The 18,932-nt window shown below is 33.4% G+C and overlaps 1 protein-coding gene across 4 annotated transcripts in view; it reads left to right on the top strand.

The window, feature by feature from the left end:
* Positions 1-18,932, top strand: part of LOC148947244 (uncharacterized) — a 60,876-nt gene that overhangs the window by 34,462 nt on the left and 7,482 nt on the right. For all 4 annotated transcript variants that reach the window (XM_089096948.1, XM_089096947.1, XM_089096950.1 and 1 more), the window contains exons 5-7: positions 2-132; positions 2,612-2,730; positions 13,250-13,379. In XM_089096948.1, coding sequence (XP_088953074.1) covers positions 2-132; positions 2,612-2,730; positions 13,250-13,379 — 380 coding nt within the window. The remainder of the gene's footprint in view (position 1; positions 133-2,611; positions 2,731-13,249; positions 13,380-18,932) is intronic.

Below are 18,932 nucleotides of genomic sequence, written 5' to 3'. Positions count from 1 at the left end.
GGTTTATTTGGTGTCCGTCAGTTTGGAGTGGATGTTAATGGGTATGTCAAACACCCTGAACTTGGTGTTTCTCTATGGCTGCAACGAAGGTCAAAAACTAAACCTACTTGGCCAGGAAAGCTTGATAACATGGTTAGTAGTTAATTATGATATTGACAAGAAACTGTAACGTGTGAATATTTCCGATGTATAATTAATAGCCGTCCTTAGCGAAAGAGAAAAAAAATAACTATTATAAAATAGCTCCCAATTAAAAAATACGCACTAAAAACGCAAACTCAATTAAAAGAGCCTTAAAGTGCCAATGGCCCCAAAATCAGAGCATTTTTTGTCCCATCAACCCATCTTAGCCTGAAAACCATTATTTTCTCAGGTTTTTTTCTTGGGTTGTTTCAAATTTACGGAGTTTCAGGGTAGTGCCTCATTTTTAGCGGTGTCGACACGTTGAACTGTGAAAACAAACAAGCAAAACAAATTAGGGAAATTTAGAAATGGTTTTAATTCGTAAAAATTAATACATGAATAATTTGTCGATTACTACACCATCAAAGGAACGCTACACCTTCTTAAGCAATGTCGTCTCTTATATTTTTAGCTTTTTTTTGCTGGTTTTCACCCACTTTTCTTTTATTAAATTAAGTACCCGCCAGTACCGAAAACCGCATACGGAAGGCTTTTTCTTTAAAAATCTAATTCCATTTTTTTTTATATCTAATTTAAGATGTGTACGGTTGTTCAAGATTCCACTTAACCAATTCAAAAAATCTAATTCAATTTTCACTGTCCTTGGTACTGCGACATCATGTTCCAAGGAAGCTAGCTTTATCGGAAAGTTTTAATTGCGAATTATTTTTATGGATTTTACTGTATGCATGTTTTTTCTGTATCGCTTAGGACAGCTGTTAGTTATGCAGCCGGAATCTTGATATTACTTTACCCGTCGCTGTTTTAGTTGAAAAAAGTACTCATTTCTTAAAATTATCTTCTTCTTGTTCAATAGCAAAGACAGTATGGTCTTCTTAATTACTATTCGACATAAAAAAAGATAACGAATACGGCATTGAACTTTACAATCCCTACCAGCAGTGCTGATCTCCGTTTCACGACCCTTCAGCCAGAAAGTGCAATGGGGTTTCTATATTACTACCAATACTCAACATATATTATTGATACATCCAAGAATTGAGAACCCTAAAAATTATATAGCACTTTTTTTCAGATTTTGCCCCTGTTTCAGTTTTTGGCGACTTTACGACCCTTGTTAAAAAAAAGGAAGTCTGTTTCTGTGTTTTGGAAAAAAGAATCCTTAATTCTTGGAATTATTTTTTATTGTATCAGTTTTCATTTTATGTTACATTAGTAATTCAGTAGGCTACTGGTTGATATTCACTCCATTATCTCCATAAAACAGTCTCCATTATTTCATAAGACAATCATAACTTACCAATCTCCTAATGGAGCGTCTTTATCTTTTGTTAATGTTTCTTGTATGTTAAGTGGTGTGACATAGTTGCCAAATTAATTACAACCTCCAAACAAATAATACAAGAGTGAGAAAGAACTCGCTAAAATTTTGGGAGAAAATCTCCTGATTTTTTGCTATTTTTCTTATTGTTTCTTGTGCATTAATTGCGTGATTTGTTTGCCAGGTTAATTCAATCCACCAAACAACACAGAAGAGTAAGAAAGAATGTTCATGGATGAATTTGCTTAAAATTTAGAGAATCTCCCGATGGAAGAAATACTCCAGATTTTTTTTCTAACTGCTGTTTGTTTTTAGCAACGAAATTGTGAGTGACATGACTAAAAATTAATATTATACAAAAAACATTGATGATTGATCAAAATTTTTGTCATTTTTGGGTTTCAAGACATTTTTCTAGAATTTACAGCGCTAAAAAGCAATCATATTCTTTATATAAATCTTAACGGGTTTGAATTGTCTTTTAACCAGCCTCTGCATTAGCCATATTGTTGCCAATATTTTGCCTGTAATTAAATAATTTCTTAGTCAACACTGCTTTTCCCTTCACAGAATTGAACAAATGAAAATATAGAGAAAACGTGTATATTATTTAAACACTGCTTTGTTTAAATACTGTGTCCGTTTTCTCTCTATATTTTTATTTGATAAATCCTGTGAATAATATTGCTAATGTACTTGTACCCAAGGGGAAAACTTAAGGAGTTTATTAATTATTCTTACAATTTATTCTCAAATTATTATTTTATTTTTTATTATTTATTAAATTTGTTTAGTTAAATAAATTTGTAATAAATAAACCCAGTTAAGTTAAAATTGGTTAAAACTAAATTAATTTAAGTTTAATAAAAATAAATTTAAATCATAATTAAATTTATTAATACAAGTTAACATTATGTATATATATATATATATATATATATATATATATATATATATATATATATATATATATATATATATATATATATATATATATATATATATATATATATATATATATATATATATATATATATATATATATATATATTAAATTTTGTCAAAATATTGTCATGCCCTCGGAATCAGGACTGCTGTTGTAGATGTTATTCCTTGCTCTGTGTATATTTATTACTATTTACTTAGGTTGGAGGTGGACTCACCGCCGGAAGCACTCCGCTTCTAACTGCAATAGCAGAGGCAGCAGAAGAAGCATCCATACCTCCAGAGCTCATTAAGCATCTAAAACCTGCTGGATCTGTTTCGTAAGATACCCGTTTTTTAAGTTCTTATTCAGTCATGATTTAGTTCTAGTCCAAAAAATATGAGAAACCATGGAAAAAGGATATTCTAGTTCTTCTATGATAATAGGTCAATAATGTTGGGTTGATGAAATACGACCAAAACCTCACTAATAATTCAAAAACGGATATAGCCAAAAACCTTGTAAAACACATGTCCTGTGGTAGTGCAGTGGGTTTGATCTCAGTATGGTAGTACGAGACCTAGAGGTCGAAGCCAGCTGTTGCAACGCACTGCAGGGTCGACGCAGGGACCTCAATAGTCAAGAAGCGTTGTAATTCGATGCAATTATAAAGTACATAGAAGACATAGCACATTTCCCTAGGATAAACAGAAAACAACCTTCTGTAGACTACTCTTAAACTCCTTCCAAGGAGTTTAAAAGTCAGAAAACTTGTCTTGGGAGAAAATTTGGGAAAATGAGTCAGTCTGTACAATTGTCAATCTAACTAGGTTTAACTTGCCTTGGTTAAGTTTAACTTCACATCGAATAGAGAATCAGACGGTTTGTTTATTTCTTGATCTAATTTCTGCCTTACAACACAAGTTTACTAATTCCAGTTGATTGTAAGTCTGAAATCAAGTATTGAATTAAAATCAAGTATTTTGCAGGAGGAATCAAGTCACGGCTAATTGTAGAAAAACCGAAGACATATAGTATGAGTAATTGAGTGGCAAATCTGGGATAAGCCCTTTTTAGGATTATATAAATATGATGTCATTTCTTTTGTAGATAGATAAGTCTATCTATCATCCGTCCAGTTGTCATTCCTAGGACAGAACTAGGGTAGATAGCCATAAAATTAAGGGATAAAAGATTGGGTTGACGCGTGACTGACAATGTCCACTGGACTTGTATATAAAATGGTGTTTGGTTAAGTGGCACGGGTAAACGGCGGGAGCAAGTATGACCCTCTTATTAGACAAATACTTGTGTGTTAGCTTTTGGAAAGGCACACCTACCTAGAGTCTCAGGCAGGTTGACCTAGAATTTAAAATTGACATAGGACCGTAAGTCTTTCACTTGCGAGGGCCTTTGGCCCTCGCATGACATCATTCCAAGCCCAGGTTTCTCGATTTTGTTCTGTGAGTTTTCGGGGAATTTAAGTAGTCTATACCCGTTTCAATGGTTCCAAAATTATTCAGGAAAATTTTCACGTTTCTAGCTTGATTAGTTTATCTTTTCCCTCCACTCGCTCGGGCCTTTAACCTTGCAAATCTAGCTTGACATTGTCGCCCTCCACTCGCTTTGTTTCCTAATGTCAGCACTTCGGGCCATCAGCACGCACATGCTCAATAGCGCTGCAGTGTCGGTAGCACTAGGAGGTTTTAATTTATATTGGCAATCTTAAGGGGCTGAAATTTTCTCTCTTATTAGTTTTTTATACTCTGATAGTATAGAATAACTCTTTATGGAATAACTTTATAACTAGATTAACTATAGAATAACTATATAATACTTATATAATATTATATTAACTAATAACTATATGACTTTAATAGTAATTAAAAAACAATAATATAGTAAATATATAACTATATAATAGTAACAACTAAAACTTTATAAAATAACTATATAATATGAGTAAATACATGGTATAGAATAACTTTCTATCCTCTGATACTTTCTGATAACTCTTTGGTTCAGTTGGCTTCAGTCTCAGTTTGCTGAAGGGGCGGAGTGACAGTTTGGACCCAAATAAGCATCTTGCTCTGCTATTTGGAGAACGAGTGACTTTTACTTCAATTTTCTGTTACTATGGGTTTGTGATTCGCTAAGGCTAAGATTGTACTTCCACTTCATAAAACTATAAATTTATAGCAATAAATTCACCGATGGAAAATCAATTCAACACAGTCTCCCCTGTAATTTCTTATATAAACAGGTCATTCTTACTGAAAACAAAAATGTAAAGACTTTATATTTAAGTTTATAAGGTGAATATCTAATAAAATATATATGTTACTGCGAATGTCCGAAATCTGGTTAATGTCGACATTCATCGGTGAATGTCCGAAATTCTTTTTTCTCTGCTTAGATTCAATCAGCTTTGCGAGTCAGATTTTTCAGTCTTGTGCCAGCTATGATGATAAAAGTTAAAGTTAGGTTAGATAGATAGATATAGATATTTATTGCAAAACAAAAGCCTCTTTGCGCCATAGCAAAAACAAAAACAGTTGCATATATAGTCAAAACACATGATAATAACATATATAACAATAACTAAACATAGCCCATAGCAAATAAAAATAAAATAACAAGATTAGGTTAAGTTTGGCTATAAATATCAGAAACGGGTTAAAACCTAAGCTAGCCCAACCTGACCAAACCTAACCTGTCATCATCAAATCTTGCATTAAACAGAGAAATTTGACTGGCAATGCTGACTAAATCCATGGAGAAAAGAAGGTATTTCGGACATTCATCGGTGAATGTCGACATTCACCAGTTTTGGACATTCACGGTAACATATTCATGAAACAGTTATTTGAATATTGACTGAAAAGTTAACAAAAAAATTCTTATTCCTACGTGTCAGGGAGGCTTCTTTTTACTCTACAGTCGCGTCCAAGATTTCGGTAAACATTGTTCACAAATTCACTTTTTATAGTGACAACATTGCACATGGTTTAACCATAAATCTGGAACGTAGAAGTTCTGCCTATTTGAAAAGCTTAAAATAGATTATAAAATCATTTTTAACATCTAACTTCTTAATTAATTATAGAATAATGACAAAGTTTGCTTCAGTGTCAGTCCTCTGTAGTTTGATCTGAAGGTAGCGTGGAATTTTGTGCCTGAATAAAGTTTATTGAAAACAAAAAAGGCTAAGGCCAATAACCCCTCAAATCTTTCTGCCATATGTCCATCTAAAAGCCTTATGGCTTTATACTACTACTACTTCAGTGCTTTATAAGAATGTTTTTTAATAATGCATATTCATAAAAATGTTCAGACAATATCCAGAGAAAAGTGAAGAGGTAAGATCTCGGCAAAACTTAATTCGGTGCTTCGGTACCTGGGACGGGCCTCTGTGAGTCCGAAGTCGGGGTAACAACTAGCTAATTTCGGTTCCCAATAAATTTGGAGCTTTTTAAAATCAGGTATGCCGATTTCTAATTTCAATGTTAAAAAAACGACAAAGGGATAAATTGATTAAGGGATAGCATACTTTTGACACGTTTTCATCCAATGAACTCGTAGAATCCTCACTCTCTCACTGTCCAGAAGCGACCGCCGCGGGGTGCGATGCTTTGGCAAAACCCCAATCACCGATACCACCTATTGAGAGCGCTCTAGTGGCGATTGGAAGGTCACGTGTTGGCCAGTCTCATTACTTTTTGGATGCACCCTGTATATGATGGGTATCATGGAAACTTTCCTTGCGAAAACCGTTTTGCAGGTAAAACACAGTCAATAATGCAGATGGAAGAAAACAGGGAAAAAGTTTCGGCCGATGCAAATACTCTGCCCCCCCCCCCCCCGGGATCAAAAAATGTAAAGGCATAAGAATAAAACATTTATATCAGCTACAAAGCCTCCGTGGTTGCTCTAATCCAAGAAAGTTGAAGCACAGATTTCGCACAGGCCCAACCATCAGATTAATCATACCAGTTAAGAGAAGGAAGGAGAGTTTGAAAAATATATTTTGTATTTCTTTTAATCCCAAAAATATCAATATCCCCTATCCCAAACAAAGAATTCCTTTCCCCTATATTTTCGTGAATTTTGGCCACAGCTTGGTTGTCAATCAAAGGAAGTTACTAGAAAAGAAATTAATAGATATTACAAACTAATTCAGTAATATGAGGGTTCCCATTAAAGGTCTAGATTATTTAGATCCAAACCTGAAAATTTTTGAAAGTAGTTTGATTTTTTGAATTTACCATTTAAATTACCAAATGTATCAAAATAAAATATTTTTCGCTCCTTTTACCCATCTTAGTTCTGTTAATCTGTGAAAACCGCGATTTTCTAAGTTTTTTTTTGTAATGGTTTTAAAATTATGATGTTATTAGGGCAGAATCATATTTTCGTCAGTGTTGTCCCGTTGAACCGTGAAAACTAATAAGCAAAACTAAATAGTTTGAATTGATATTGCTTTCCACTCATAAAAATTCAAATATTAGCAATTTGTTGAATCTCAAAGACAACTAGATATTCAAAAGAAAGCTGCATCATCTTAAGCTCTTAGATGACATGTATCTTTAGTTTATTCTTAGGTGATTTTTCACCAACGTTCCATTTTTTTATTTGTTTTTTATTTAATGTCTGCTACTACCACGGCATAAGTGCATACACAAGTCTTTTTCATCAAAAATTACATCTCGATTTTTCCTATTTTTAAGATACATATGTGTTGCTTATGTTACCACTTGACCAGTTTAAACATTCAGGTTTAATTTTCACTGTCCTTGGTAGTTCAAGATTTCGCTGGGCTTGACTTGAATGGCTTCAGCCTTGCTGATGGCTTTAACATTTGTTTGTTTTTATTCTCAGGGGCGAACTTAAATTTCCTCTGTTACATTTTTCAATGCTCTTTGCTTTAGTCCTCAGTTTCGTAACAACAAGAGGGGGGAGGGATCATATAATGCCCTTGTGTTCTCTCCCAGTGGAGCACCAAATGGTGTCCAGCACAAGGAAACATTTTGGAATGTTTCAATTGATTTTTGGCTCGATATCTGGAAAATTTAAATTAGCCATTTAACTGACATCCTTAACCATATGGACAAATGCTTTAATTAAGTCGTTTTTAGTTCCGTATGGCGGAAGTGTGTATTTTAGACATAAAATAGTATTAAGATGTCATTCGTGTATTGATTCAAACTTCGTTGTGTCAACAGCATAGTTTTTTTCGGATATAACCTTGCTCAACCTGTGAAATTTCCCTGTGGACTTTCATTTTGGATTTATTTGTATAAGCGTATTACTGTTTTGCTGGCTATTTCAAATTCCCTTGGGACAGTAAATCGTAGTGAATATTTATGCAATATTTGAATAGAGATTGGTGCTAACGAAATCCAACTACTGTGGAGTTGAATTTATTTATTACTCATAAGAGTAAAATCTATTATTGAATATGTAATGGGAGAACTGGTTTATTCGTCAATACTGAATTATGTGCAAAGTAATCTATTGAATGGTGTTGATAATGACATGATTAAGAAATATGGAATTGACTTTTTTGCTGATATGAATGAAGTGATGGATGCAAAAGCTAAACTTTGGGAGATGTGTGCCCCCAATGAGGACTGCTTGTTGAGAAAGGGTTCTAATGCTATTTCAAGCCACTTTAGTTACATTATTCCACTCCTAATAGCTAGAGATAGGAGTGGCGACTCTGTGCCAGCTTTTGTGATTAAGCTTCCCACTGAAGCACTATGCCTTCCGGCAACTGCTCATTCTTCGCTATTTGTCAAAATCAACCAGCTGCATCAGAGCGTCGTTGGTGTGTCTTCAGCACTCGATAATTATCAGCTTAAATATCCAAAACTCCACCTGCCTGTTTCAACTGCTGATACCCATGCAACCATAGTTGTTTCGAATATACCCACTGACCTTTCTGATCCTCTGAAACGGAAAGCAGTTATTGATAAGATCGACGGTCATGAGTTAGTACGCAGTGTCAAGCCCCCAATAGCAAATGGTATATAAACATTGAGAAATCAGTTAGTGAGAAATTTTGCGCTTCTCTGCATGAATTTTGTACTGCTACTAAAGTGCTTTTTAAGCGTTTTTTTTTTTTTTTGAATAACACGAGGTGTTCCAACCGGAGTGGACATTAATATACTCACTATTCAAAATGGTATAAAAAAAATGCATAGAGACTTGGCTCATCTCTGTCCGAAAAACTCGAGATCGAAGACTCTTATTCTCACTAAATTTTTTAAAGGAAGGAGTGAAGCTTAGCTATGAATTCTTTCGGGTCTACCAATACAAACAATTGCCAAAATGCTGTTTTAAATGTCGCTCCCCCAACCAATTTCAACACGCTTAAACTACGATAAAAATCACCCATCTTACAGGTTTGTTTGTCCTATTATGCAAGATGCACTTAAATAATTTCGGAGACCACACTGCCTTTCCATGACGATAAAATAAAAGTCCAAAATAGGGATAAAATCTTTTTTAATAGACAGTGTATAATAAATTTCACAAAAAATACCAGATATTTCGGTCACATATACAGCGACCGTCATCAGTAGTAAAAGTTTACTACTGATGACGGTCACTGTATATGTGACCGAAATATCTGGTGTTTTTTTGTGAAATTTATTATACACTGTCTATTAAAAAGGATTTTATCCCTATTTTGGACTTTTGTTTTATAGACACTTAAAAAGGACCCCCATCCGCATCAATGACTTTTCAGTTTTCTGTGATATCCTACAATATTAATGGAACTAAGGACAAGGACTTTTCTATTGATGGATTATGCAGCCAGTACGATTTAGTTTGTTTGTAAGAGCATTTTTGGACTTCAGCTAGCCTTAATTTTAAGCGTCGAAGTTCAAACCACATAGCATTTTGACCTCAGCTAGGGTAACTGGTGGCCGTCCATCAGGGGGTCTGGCATGTATCTTTAAGCATAATGCATATTTCCCCACCCATTTCCTTTATTATCATGATGAATTCTTCTTAGCAGTCCGTGTCGGATTAACTATTCTGATCAACTCATATTTCCGCATGATAATACATCTAATCACTCAATTACTATTTTTGCAAAGGCTTTTACTTCTCTGAGAAAATTCATTAAACACTTAGTGTCTTAATCTCTAAATTATATAGTGATCGGTGATCTTAATACAAATATCAATATTGAATGTGTTAGAAAGGGTTATGTTCTTGATTGTCTCCCGCTATACCACCTTATTCCTAAATCTCTACCCTTCACCTATATCCATCACTCTGGAAGCACTACTGACATCCTCCACGTTGTGTGCTCTTCATCCATTTATTCTTCGATTGTAACTGTCCATGATGATGATAATTATATTGACCACCTACCACTATCTGTGATTTTTTAGCTTCCCTGTTCCGACAGATTTTAGATTCAAAAAGAAATCAAAAGGGTTTTTGAAGTATAATTGGAAAAAGCAGATATATCGTTATGCATATCAACGCTTACATCCCTTCTATCTCTTATACGTGGACCTTATTATTTATTCCAGCTTAAATATGTAGGATCTGACAGAGTTTCTGAGTTAAATTCGTATTATAAAGAAATAGTATCTTGTCTGAAAGAAGCTTAATGTAAAGCTGTTCTATTAGAACGTATCCGTATTGGTACTCAAAAGCAGATCCCAATTTAAAGACCGTGAAAAAGAAAGCTAAATTCTGGCTTCGAGTTTGGAACGATTGTGGCCGCCCACGATCGGGGTGTGTTGTAGATTTAAAGCAAAAAACTAAAGCGGATTACAAAAGGTATCTTAGGTCAGTAAGGTATCGTGGCATGGATTTCCCTGTGAATAAACGTGAATGGCGTAAAGTGATTAATTCTGAAAAGCTTGAAAATGATTATTCTTGCCGTGATGCCATACTACCATCTATCTGGCAGAAGTATTATTCTTCAATTTTTTCTGTTGTTAATTATTCCGTACATGCCTTGTATTCTCGTCTCCTTGCACCTTGTTTTTCTATCCGTATTTCACAGCGACATACAATTCCCAGCACATGTTCTGCTGTTTGTAGTACTATTAGGAATTTAAAATCTGATTCTATTGATATAGATTTAGATTTTTGATGGAGGAGGAGGGAATTTTCTGCGGAGGGGGTTTTCAACGAGGATAATTTTTCATGGGGAAGATATTTTCCGGAGGGAATTTTGCAGGGGAAAATTAAAGAATAAATTAAATAAATAGAATAATAATTTAATAGAATATTTAATAGAATAAATTAAAGAGATACTAACTCGTATAGGTACTAGTTCAAAGCTTTCAACTTCTCCATCTGCGTTGGTTGGGACAAATGTGGAAGGTAGTTCCAAATCATATACAATCATATCTGGTGTTTTAGCATCCCTTCTTGTGGATAATAATTCTAAGAGTAATTCTAAGAGTAATTCTAAATAGGGATAAAAATAAATTTCACAAATTTGCATTTGACAATGGAATCCATTCCCGTAAATCTTCGTAAATTTTACCGAATCGCTACCTGATTTATGCCGACTTTCTGATATAGCAGCTAGCAGCTAGGGATATATCTGAAGGATTTGAACAATATTTTGGGTCACAAGATAAATAAAAATATTCACTTATAAAATATATAATATAAAGCAAGTACGTGTTTTCACATGTATCAAGTAAAGTTATGAATTACTTAAGGATTCTGATATAAGGATTCTGAAAATCTGATATAGATGGGATATCTAAAGTTCATCTTTCGTAAATTTGCCCTGCATTTGTTTTTCATTTACAGTTACTTTTTCAGATGTGTATATGCGCATCTAGTATGCACATCTAGTGTTTCAGAGAGTTTCCTGTGTGGCACTATAAGTTCAATATTAAAACGGGGAAAATCTCCTGGTGATTGTTCTTCATACCGGCCTATTACTGTTTTTTGTAATATAAGTAAATTACTTGAATATATAGTTCTTCCCCATTTAAGTAGTAGGACTAATGAAAGACTTGGTTTTCGGCTTGGGGTGGATTGTCAGCATCTTCATCGTATTTTAGCATCCCTTCTTGTGGATAATGATTCTAAGAGTAGAGAAATTTATATTTTTGGTTTACATCTTCCCATAACATTTGAGAGTGTAACCCATTCCAAGCGTTTTTATTCCCTTTATATTTCAGGTTTTAGCTTTTCAGTTATTCTGCTTCTGCTACATTGGTATTCCTAATTCTTTCCTTAGTTGGAAATATTCTTCAGCTACTACTAATAAAGTTAAAAAAGGCGTGAGACAATGTGGCATTTTGTCACCTAGACTTTTTAAAATTTGTATTTCTGGCGTGTTTGCAAAAATATTCTCTACGTATTTCTCTGATGTTTCAGATGTTTCTTATCTTGCTTATGTTGATGATTTGCTCCTAATTAGTCGGACTAGGACTGGTCTCTCCAAAATGATATCTTCTGTTTCCAATGCTTTTTCTGGAATTGGCCTTTCGTTAAATGAAGAGAAGTATGAGTTTTCATCTTTCGCTTCAACTTCTTCGTCTCTCTTAACTGTGATACTTTCTGTATTCCCCCTGGTGATTCTTTACGGTGGTTGGGCATAACCCTTACTAATAATTTTTCAAGTTTCCGTCAGCGCACTATTTACAATATCTCTAAAAGAATACAATTTGGATATGGGAAAATTGTTCCGAATCGAGGGAAATATAATAGACGGGCCCTGGTAAAACTCTACTCTACATGTTGCGATCAATAAATCCTATATGCAGCAGAAATTTCCCCATTCTGAGAAAAATTGATTTAAAAAGAATCCGGAGTTGTTATTTCAGGTATTGTAAGTTTCTCCTTTTCATTCCTCCTTTGACACGTAACGGGATTCTAATTGGTAAATATGGTGTACCTGATACAACATTAAAGTTGAAAAAGCTACACAGGAAGCTCTCACGTACTGCTCTCGATGGGCTTTCCCCACATAATCGTCTTGTAAAAAATTTTCTATAGTTCGTTGTACTTTTTTGTGAATTTCATTTTTTTGTGCGTTCTTTAATTTGTGTGAGTGTGTTTATTTAATTTCTTTTTGTCTTTATATAATGTTAATTTTTTTTCTATAGTCGTTACTTTTTGTTTTTTGGTATGTTTTGCAATTTTGTCTGTATTTAATTGTTTTTACTCCTCATTATAATGCTTGTATTGTGTTTTTGTGGATAAGAAATAAATTATTTTTATTTATTGTTATTATTCCTCAACTTGTGGGATTCTCACATTCATTGAATTCTTTGGCCTAAAATTGTCATTTCTTGACCGAAATATTCTCTCGTTTTTTACACATTCCAAGTGTTTGACAAAATGTTTCTTTTTTTTCAGTTTTTGGCTGGCACTTGTCTAGGGGGTAATGTGACCCTGCAATTGTATGATTTTTAAGAGGATTTTTATGTAATTTGTCTAGTGTTACGCCTTTGAAAAATTTTCCATCCCCCTGAAAATAATTACTCGTGCATGCCTGGGTCTTTGGGCGTACCTTGGGTCGACTATAATTGGTTTGTGGTAGGTCGAAATGTGGTATGGTAAAAACTCAACAGGTTCTTTTTTAGCAATGTTTTGTAATTTTTACTGCCTGGTGAGAGCTAATTTTGGTATGGAAAATGATTTTTATGTTTTGCTAATTTTATGGTTTCAAATGTCTCCTCTTTTAAATGATAATTTGATTTATAATTATTTTTATCATGATTATTTTACTATAATTCATTGTATTTTAATAACACAATAATTGTACTTTAATTATACAATAATTGTATTTTAGTACTTGTATTATATTGTATGATATATATTATTTTATTAATAATTATTTGATAGTAATTTATTTATAGTTTCTTGTTCGAGAGTGAAAGAGGTATATTCCCAAATATAGAATTTGTATATGATTTGGAACTACCTTCCACATTTGTCCCAACCAACGCAGATGGAGAAGTTGAAAGCTTTGAACTAGTACCTATACGAGTTAGTATCTCTTTAATTTATTCTATTACTACTGCTACTAACAACTCACCGCAGCACCAAGCCGCCTGAGGCCAAAACAGTTGCGCACGCTCCTCTTCCATCCCAATCTATTCAAAGCCTCCCTCTTTGCACCCTCCCAGGAAGTTCCGTTTCCCTTCAATCTTTCTTTATGACACCCTCCCACCTTAACCGCAGACAACCTGCTTTCCGTTTAGCCCTAGACGGTTATTACTACTTTAGCATATTGCTGTTGTGTAGGGAATGTCCACAGAAGGCCAGTTCCCATCGCCAAAGAACCGAAAGATTAATTATATTGTCGTGATTGTCTCGCGATAGTATAAGCATATTGACCTATTCGGAGTATGTATTTTTGAGTACACATATTGGCGTAAAATATACAATCGTGTAAGGCAGTTTTACGCAGAATTCAAAACGGAATATTAATTCTTTGATACTGAATTTAATATGCAAAGTTGTGCTTAGAAGCTTATTTACACAATTTTTTTTTTCGACATCCAAAACAATAAATTTCACAAAAAACAGGATTTTTAAAAGAATGTCCAAATACGGTGGGTGATTAAAAAAAAATCTAAATTTCAATTCATTAATAAAGCTCTGTTTGCTTTTTAAAGGTTCACAAGTGCAAAAAACTGCTTTTCTTTGTGTAGTTGTTTGATCTATCCTACTACTGTTACATTACTAATACGGCGACATAAAAGTGATCTAACTTCCATTGAAATTACGGTTAAACGAAATTAAAAATTCGTTTCTTACAGTATGGTTTTATTTTTCAAAATATCAAAAAAAAAAAAAGAGAATGAAAGTCAACAAGATACTCAAGAGAGAACTAAAAAGCAGAAAAAACGGGAAGAAACAAATTTTCTGTTCATGTAAGAACAGAAAAAAAGAATGAAAGCCAACAAAATAACCAGGAAATAACAGAAAAAACAGGAAAGACTAAATTTTCTGTTCTGGGAAGAACAGAAAAAAAGAGAGTGAAAGTCAGCAAAATAATTAAGAAAGAATTAAAAAGAGCAGGAAAAACGGGAAAGAAGAAATTTTCTGTTCGGGATAGAACAGAAAAAAAGAATGAAAATCAACAGTATAATCAAGAAAGAACTAAAAAGACCAGATAAAAACAGGAAGGAACATATTTTCTGTTCAGGAAAGAACAAAAAAAAAGAGAATGAAAGTCATCAAGGCATAAGTATATGACCAGTTCTGGTCATAAAGAGACATGTTAAGAAAACAATTCTTACTTCATAATATGCATAATAATCCTAGTTGACATATTTTTTAGGGGAAAAACATTTATCCTCGCAATTTTCCTTATTTTTTCAGTTTTTTAATAAAATTTTTCAATATTTATGTCAATTCTCCAAGTCTTGAAAATCGGTTTGAAACAAACACCCAATAGCCATCTAGCTAATCTAACCTAACTGAACCTAAATTTATCAATATTAGCCTATTTATATCTTTTTGGTAGATGGCAATGACGGTGTTTAACTTTTATAAATAGTATATTTGAAAATGGATAAATGCAGTAAAATCTGTTTATTTTTCACAATTTTGTTAAAGAAATTGTACAACAGTGAAAGAAGTGAGGATAAAGGTTCTCCCCCTGGGAAATATGTTGACTAGGGTTATTATGCATATTATGAAGTAAGAATTGTTTTCTTAACATGTCTTCTTATGATCAGGACAAGTCATGCAATTATACCGTCAGCAAAATGATCAAGATTAAAGAAAAGAACTAATGACATTAGCTGGAAACTTCAGTAATTTTTGATCCCTCAATATTATAATCATAAAAAACTGTTTAAAATTACTTTGTTTTCAGTAAAGCTTCTCGTTCTCAACGAAATTCAAAGTTCACAAAACAAGATTTTTCAGTGTTTCAGAAGTTAGGAGTTGTTAACATTAAAAAATGATATTAATATTGGAGTTTAAATTTTCAACCTGCACACAGGGATCATAGATGGTAGCCTTCTTCTGGTAAATTTGAAAAACAAAATTAACCTCAAGTGGACGTTTTTATCGTTCTTCGCCCTTCCTATCGAAAAAAAAATGGCATTTTCCGTGCGATGCACAGTTTTAGGATTGTTATCTATTATCGAAGAATTGAGAGGAAGCTTAATATTATTTGAGTTACGATGGTTTTAAAGAAATTATATATTTCGTATAGCAAATTCGTCAAACAAAATTGCAACCAAACTAAGTGATTACATCTCAATCTCTTGATTTTTGGAGCTTTCATTTTAAAAATCACTCTTCTAAGCATTTTGAACCATGCTCACAAAGTATTAATTTTTTAGGAGGGGATTGGGACTCAACAAGTTGAGTTTGACTCGAATCTAGCGTTTTAAAGGCGAAGGTTTATAGTCCCTGTTGAATCTTTAAAGCTTTTTGTGTGAGGACTCAGGCTCACACAACCAAACAGCTTTTCGGGGACAGCTCTTGGGAAGTCATAGCCCTTATATTCTATGCCCTATAGCCCCTATAGGGGCTACAGAATAGCGCCTATATTCTATCTGAAGATAATCAACTCTTGTTCCTTCTCTCTTTGAAGGTGTATTAAGCTAATAATAAATCTAAAAAGTTTCACAGTAATGTTATTATTTATTATTACATTATAACAATTAATTATATTATATTAGCATAATAATTAATCTTAAACGAATATACTCGACTAAACATAGGTCATAGCACCTATAGGCTATCCTATAAACATAGGATAGCACCATATCAAGGATGCACCTTGATATTTGAATATGTTGTTTGTCGAATGCTTGCACCTAATATACCTGACTTCAATGAATGATTACCTTTACTTTGCATTATAATGTTTAGTTTTGTTGAGAAATATTTTAATAAACATTAAAAACCCTCCCCTTGTTGAACCTTTGACAGGGCATACAGTTGACGTTGCAGTTACAGTAACGTTACAGTTACAGTAACGTTACAGTAACTGTAATGTTACAGTAAGTTAAGTAAAGCTAAAGTTAATTTGAAGTTAGTTAAAGTAAAGTAACAGTAACTGTAACGTTACAGTTACTGTTCACGTTTGCCTAACCTAACCTGGCAACTTGATTCTGATTCCCCCGGCAGTAGCGCAGAAGATGTTACTTTCATTGTGCATACATTTAATGGTAAGTGAACTGCTTATCCCTACAAAACCAATACAGTATTTAAAAAATTAATGATACAGACACACACACAAAAAAACAAACACTTTATATATAAAGTTCCATAGGTAATGTTTTGCCCACTGCGTTGAGTTAGATTCTTGAGAGTGTGCGTTATGTGGTTGAGACCCAGTCTTACATGGGTTCCTGAGGTACCACTGACTGATATGCTACGACTTCTAATTCCATTTATTTGCCTTTCTATTAGTTTTTTCTTGGTTAGGCTATTTCTTAGGAATTTTAGGTCAACATGTCAAAAAGGTCAAAAACAATTAAATCTCACAGAGTTTATAAAAGAGTTAAACCAAATAACAATACTAAAACAATATAGTCTTGTGACTAAAAAAATACAATTTTAGTAAAAAAAAATGACCATAAAAAATGTCGAATTTTAACGATAAAAATTATAACTGAGAAGTAAAAAGGGGGTGGGGTGATTTACTAATGCAGGGAGGAAGTGTGGAGAGGGGAATTCTATTTTAAGGCAAGGGTTAGAAGGGGGAAGCGAGACATATCGATTAGAAGAACTGCTTTACCGCCTGGAGATAAAAGAAAATACTTGAGCAAAGTTGAGGTCGAAGAGGGTGCTTATGTTTGCTCAATGTGTGGAGATGGTGAGGATGATTTTATTCTTTTTGGGGTTTTTGTGAGGAATTAAAAAGGATTGTGGTCGAAATTTTTCTGTGGTTGTTTGAAAGGGAAGATCGGAAGTATTTTATGTAAGTACTATAATTATTTATTTATTTTTTGGGGGGGGGAGGGGAAGAAGGTTCGTTGGTCTGGACATGCCTCATAGCAACGTTTTTTTTTTAGTTTTATTATTTATTTTAGAAAAAAGGGTATGTTTCTATTTTAAATTTCTATTGAAATCAATTATTGCAATAACCATGACCCACAAAGGCTTTTAGTGTTAATAAATGTGTCATATCGTATACAGATTTTGATGGATATCAAAATGAAGTATAAATCTGAGCATAATACATCACTAACCCTTGGTGTTGCTATAAAGAAAATCAATTATTGCTTTAACCATGGTCCACAAAGGCTTTTTGTGTTAATAAATGTGTCATATCGTATACAGATTTTGATGGATATCAAAATGAAGTATAAATTTTTGCATTATACATCACTAACCCTTGGTGTTGCTGTAAAGAAAATTAATTATTGCTTTAACCATGGTCCACAAAGGCTTTTTGTGTTAATAAATATGTCATATCGTATACAGATTTTGATGTATATCAAAATAAAGTATAAATATGAGCATTATACATCACTAACCCTTGGTGTTGTTATAAAGAAAATCAATTATTGCTTTAACCATGGTCCACAAAGGCTTTTAGTGTTAATAAATATGTTTCTTTCAATTTGCTTATTTATTTTAGAAAAAAGGTATGTTTTTATTTTTAATTTCTATTGAAATTAATTATTGCATTAACCATAGATACTGTATATAAATTTACACAGCATAATCCCAACTCAGTAATATTTTTCAGTAATAGTTTTAGCACAGATTATCTTTTAAGTTTCACAATAGTCTTTGGTTTTAGATAGTAATATTGCGCCATGGAGTGTCAAAACTTTTTTCTTCTTGGTAAGGAAAAATGTTTTCCCTTGAATTTTTCCTCTTTTATGCTCTTTTTTTTGTCCTTCGAAATTTGATGTTGGATCTTTGTTTTTCTTCTAATATCAGGTGGAATAGCTCTCTCCAAGAAAATACCAAAAGTCTGTTTTTCTTGAAATTCTTAGTGAGTTTTCAGAAAACTAAGGACATCAAAAGAATTGTATTTCTATTATAAAAAGAATATAGAGTAATGCTTGTTGTTATTACTGCTGTAAATATTCTGCTACGAACTTGCAAATTACGTAAAACTTTTCATCAGAAAGCACTCTTTTATGACTCATTAAGTTAATCCCCACGATTCTTTTCATTATCTTTCCAGTTTTGGGTTACATGTAAGTTTTGTATAAAACTTGAAATGTTTCAAAATTGTGTGAAGATTATTTTAAATCAAACTTTTTTTTTGTTCAGTGCATGTTTGGAGCCAGAGGAAAGGAGTATGGGACTGGTGGATCTAGGGGGCCGGGAGACCCCCACCCCCAAGATTTTTTCTGGTGCCTTCTTATCCTGTTTTTTCTTCTTCTTTTTTAGAATAATTTTGTCAATTTGGTCAATTATTGGCACCTTTGCCACATTCACCCCCCCCCCTAAGATTTAACTCATTGGAGCCCATGTCACATGGGGCATCCCCCAAGATTTTGCTCTAGATCTGCCCATGGGGTATGACCCGTCACTAGGTCAGCCAATGGCCTTGCTCGCATAATTTGCTGTAGCTTACTTACTAAGCTTTAATATGACATATCAAAAGAC

Source organism: Artemia sp. Qi Xiang Cuo, chromosome 11 (assembly GCF_049724085.1).
Source record: "Artemia sp. Qi Xiang Cuo chromosome 11, ASM4972408v1, whole genome shotgun sequence".
NCBI classification, from domain to species: Eukaryota; Metazoa; Arthropoda; class Branchiopoda; order Anostraca; family Artemiidae; genus Artemia; species Artemia sp. Qi Xiang Cuo.
The sequence above is the reverse complement of the archived record's forward strand: the minus strand, read 5'-3'. Positions and strand labels throughout refer to the sequence as shown.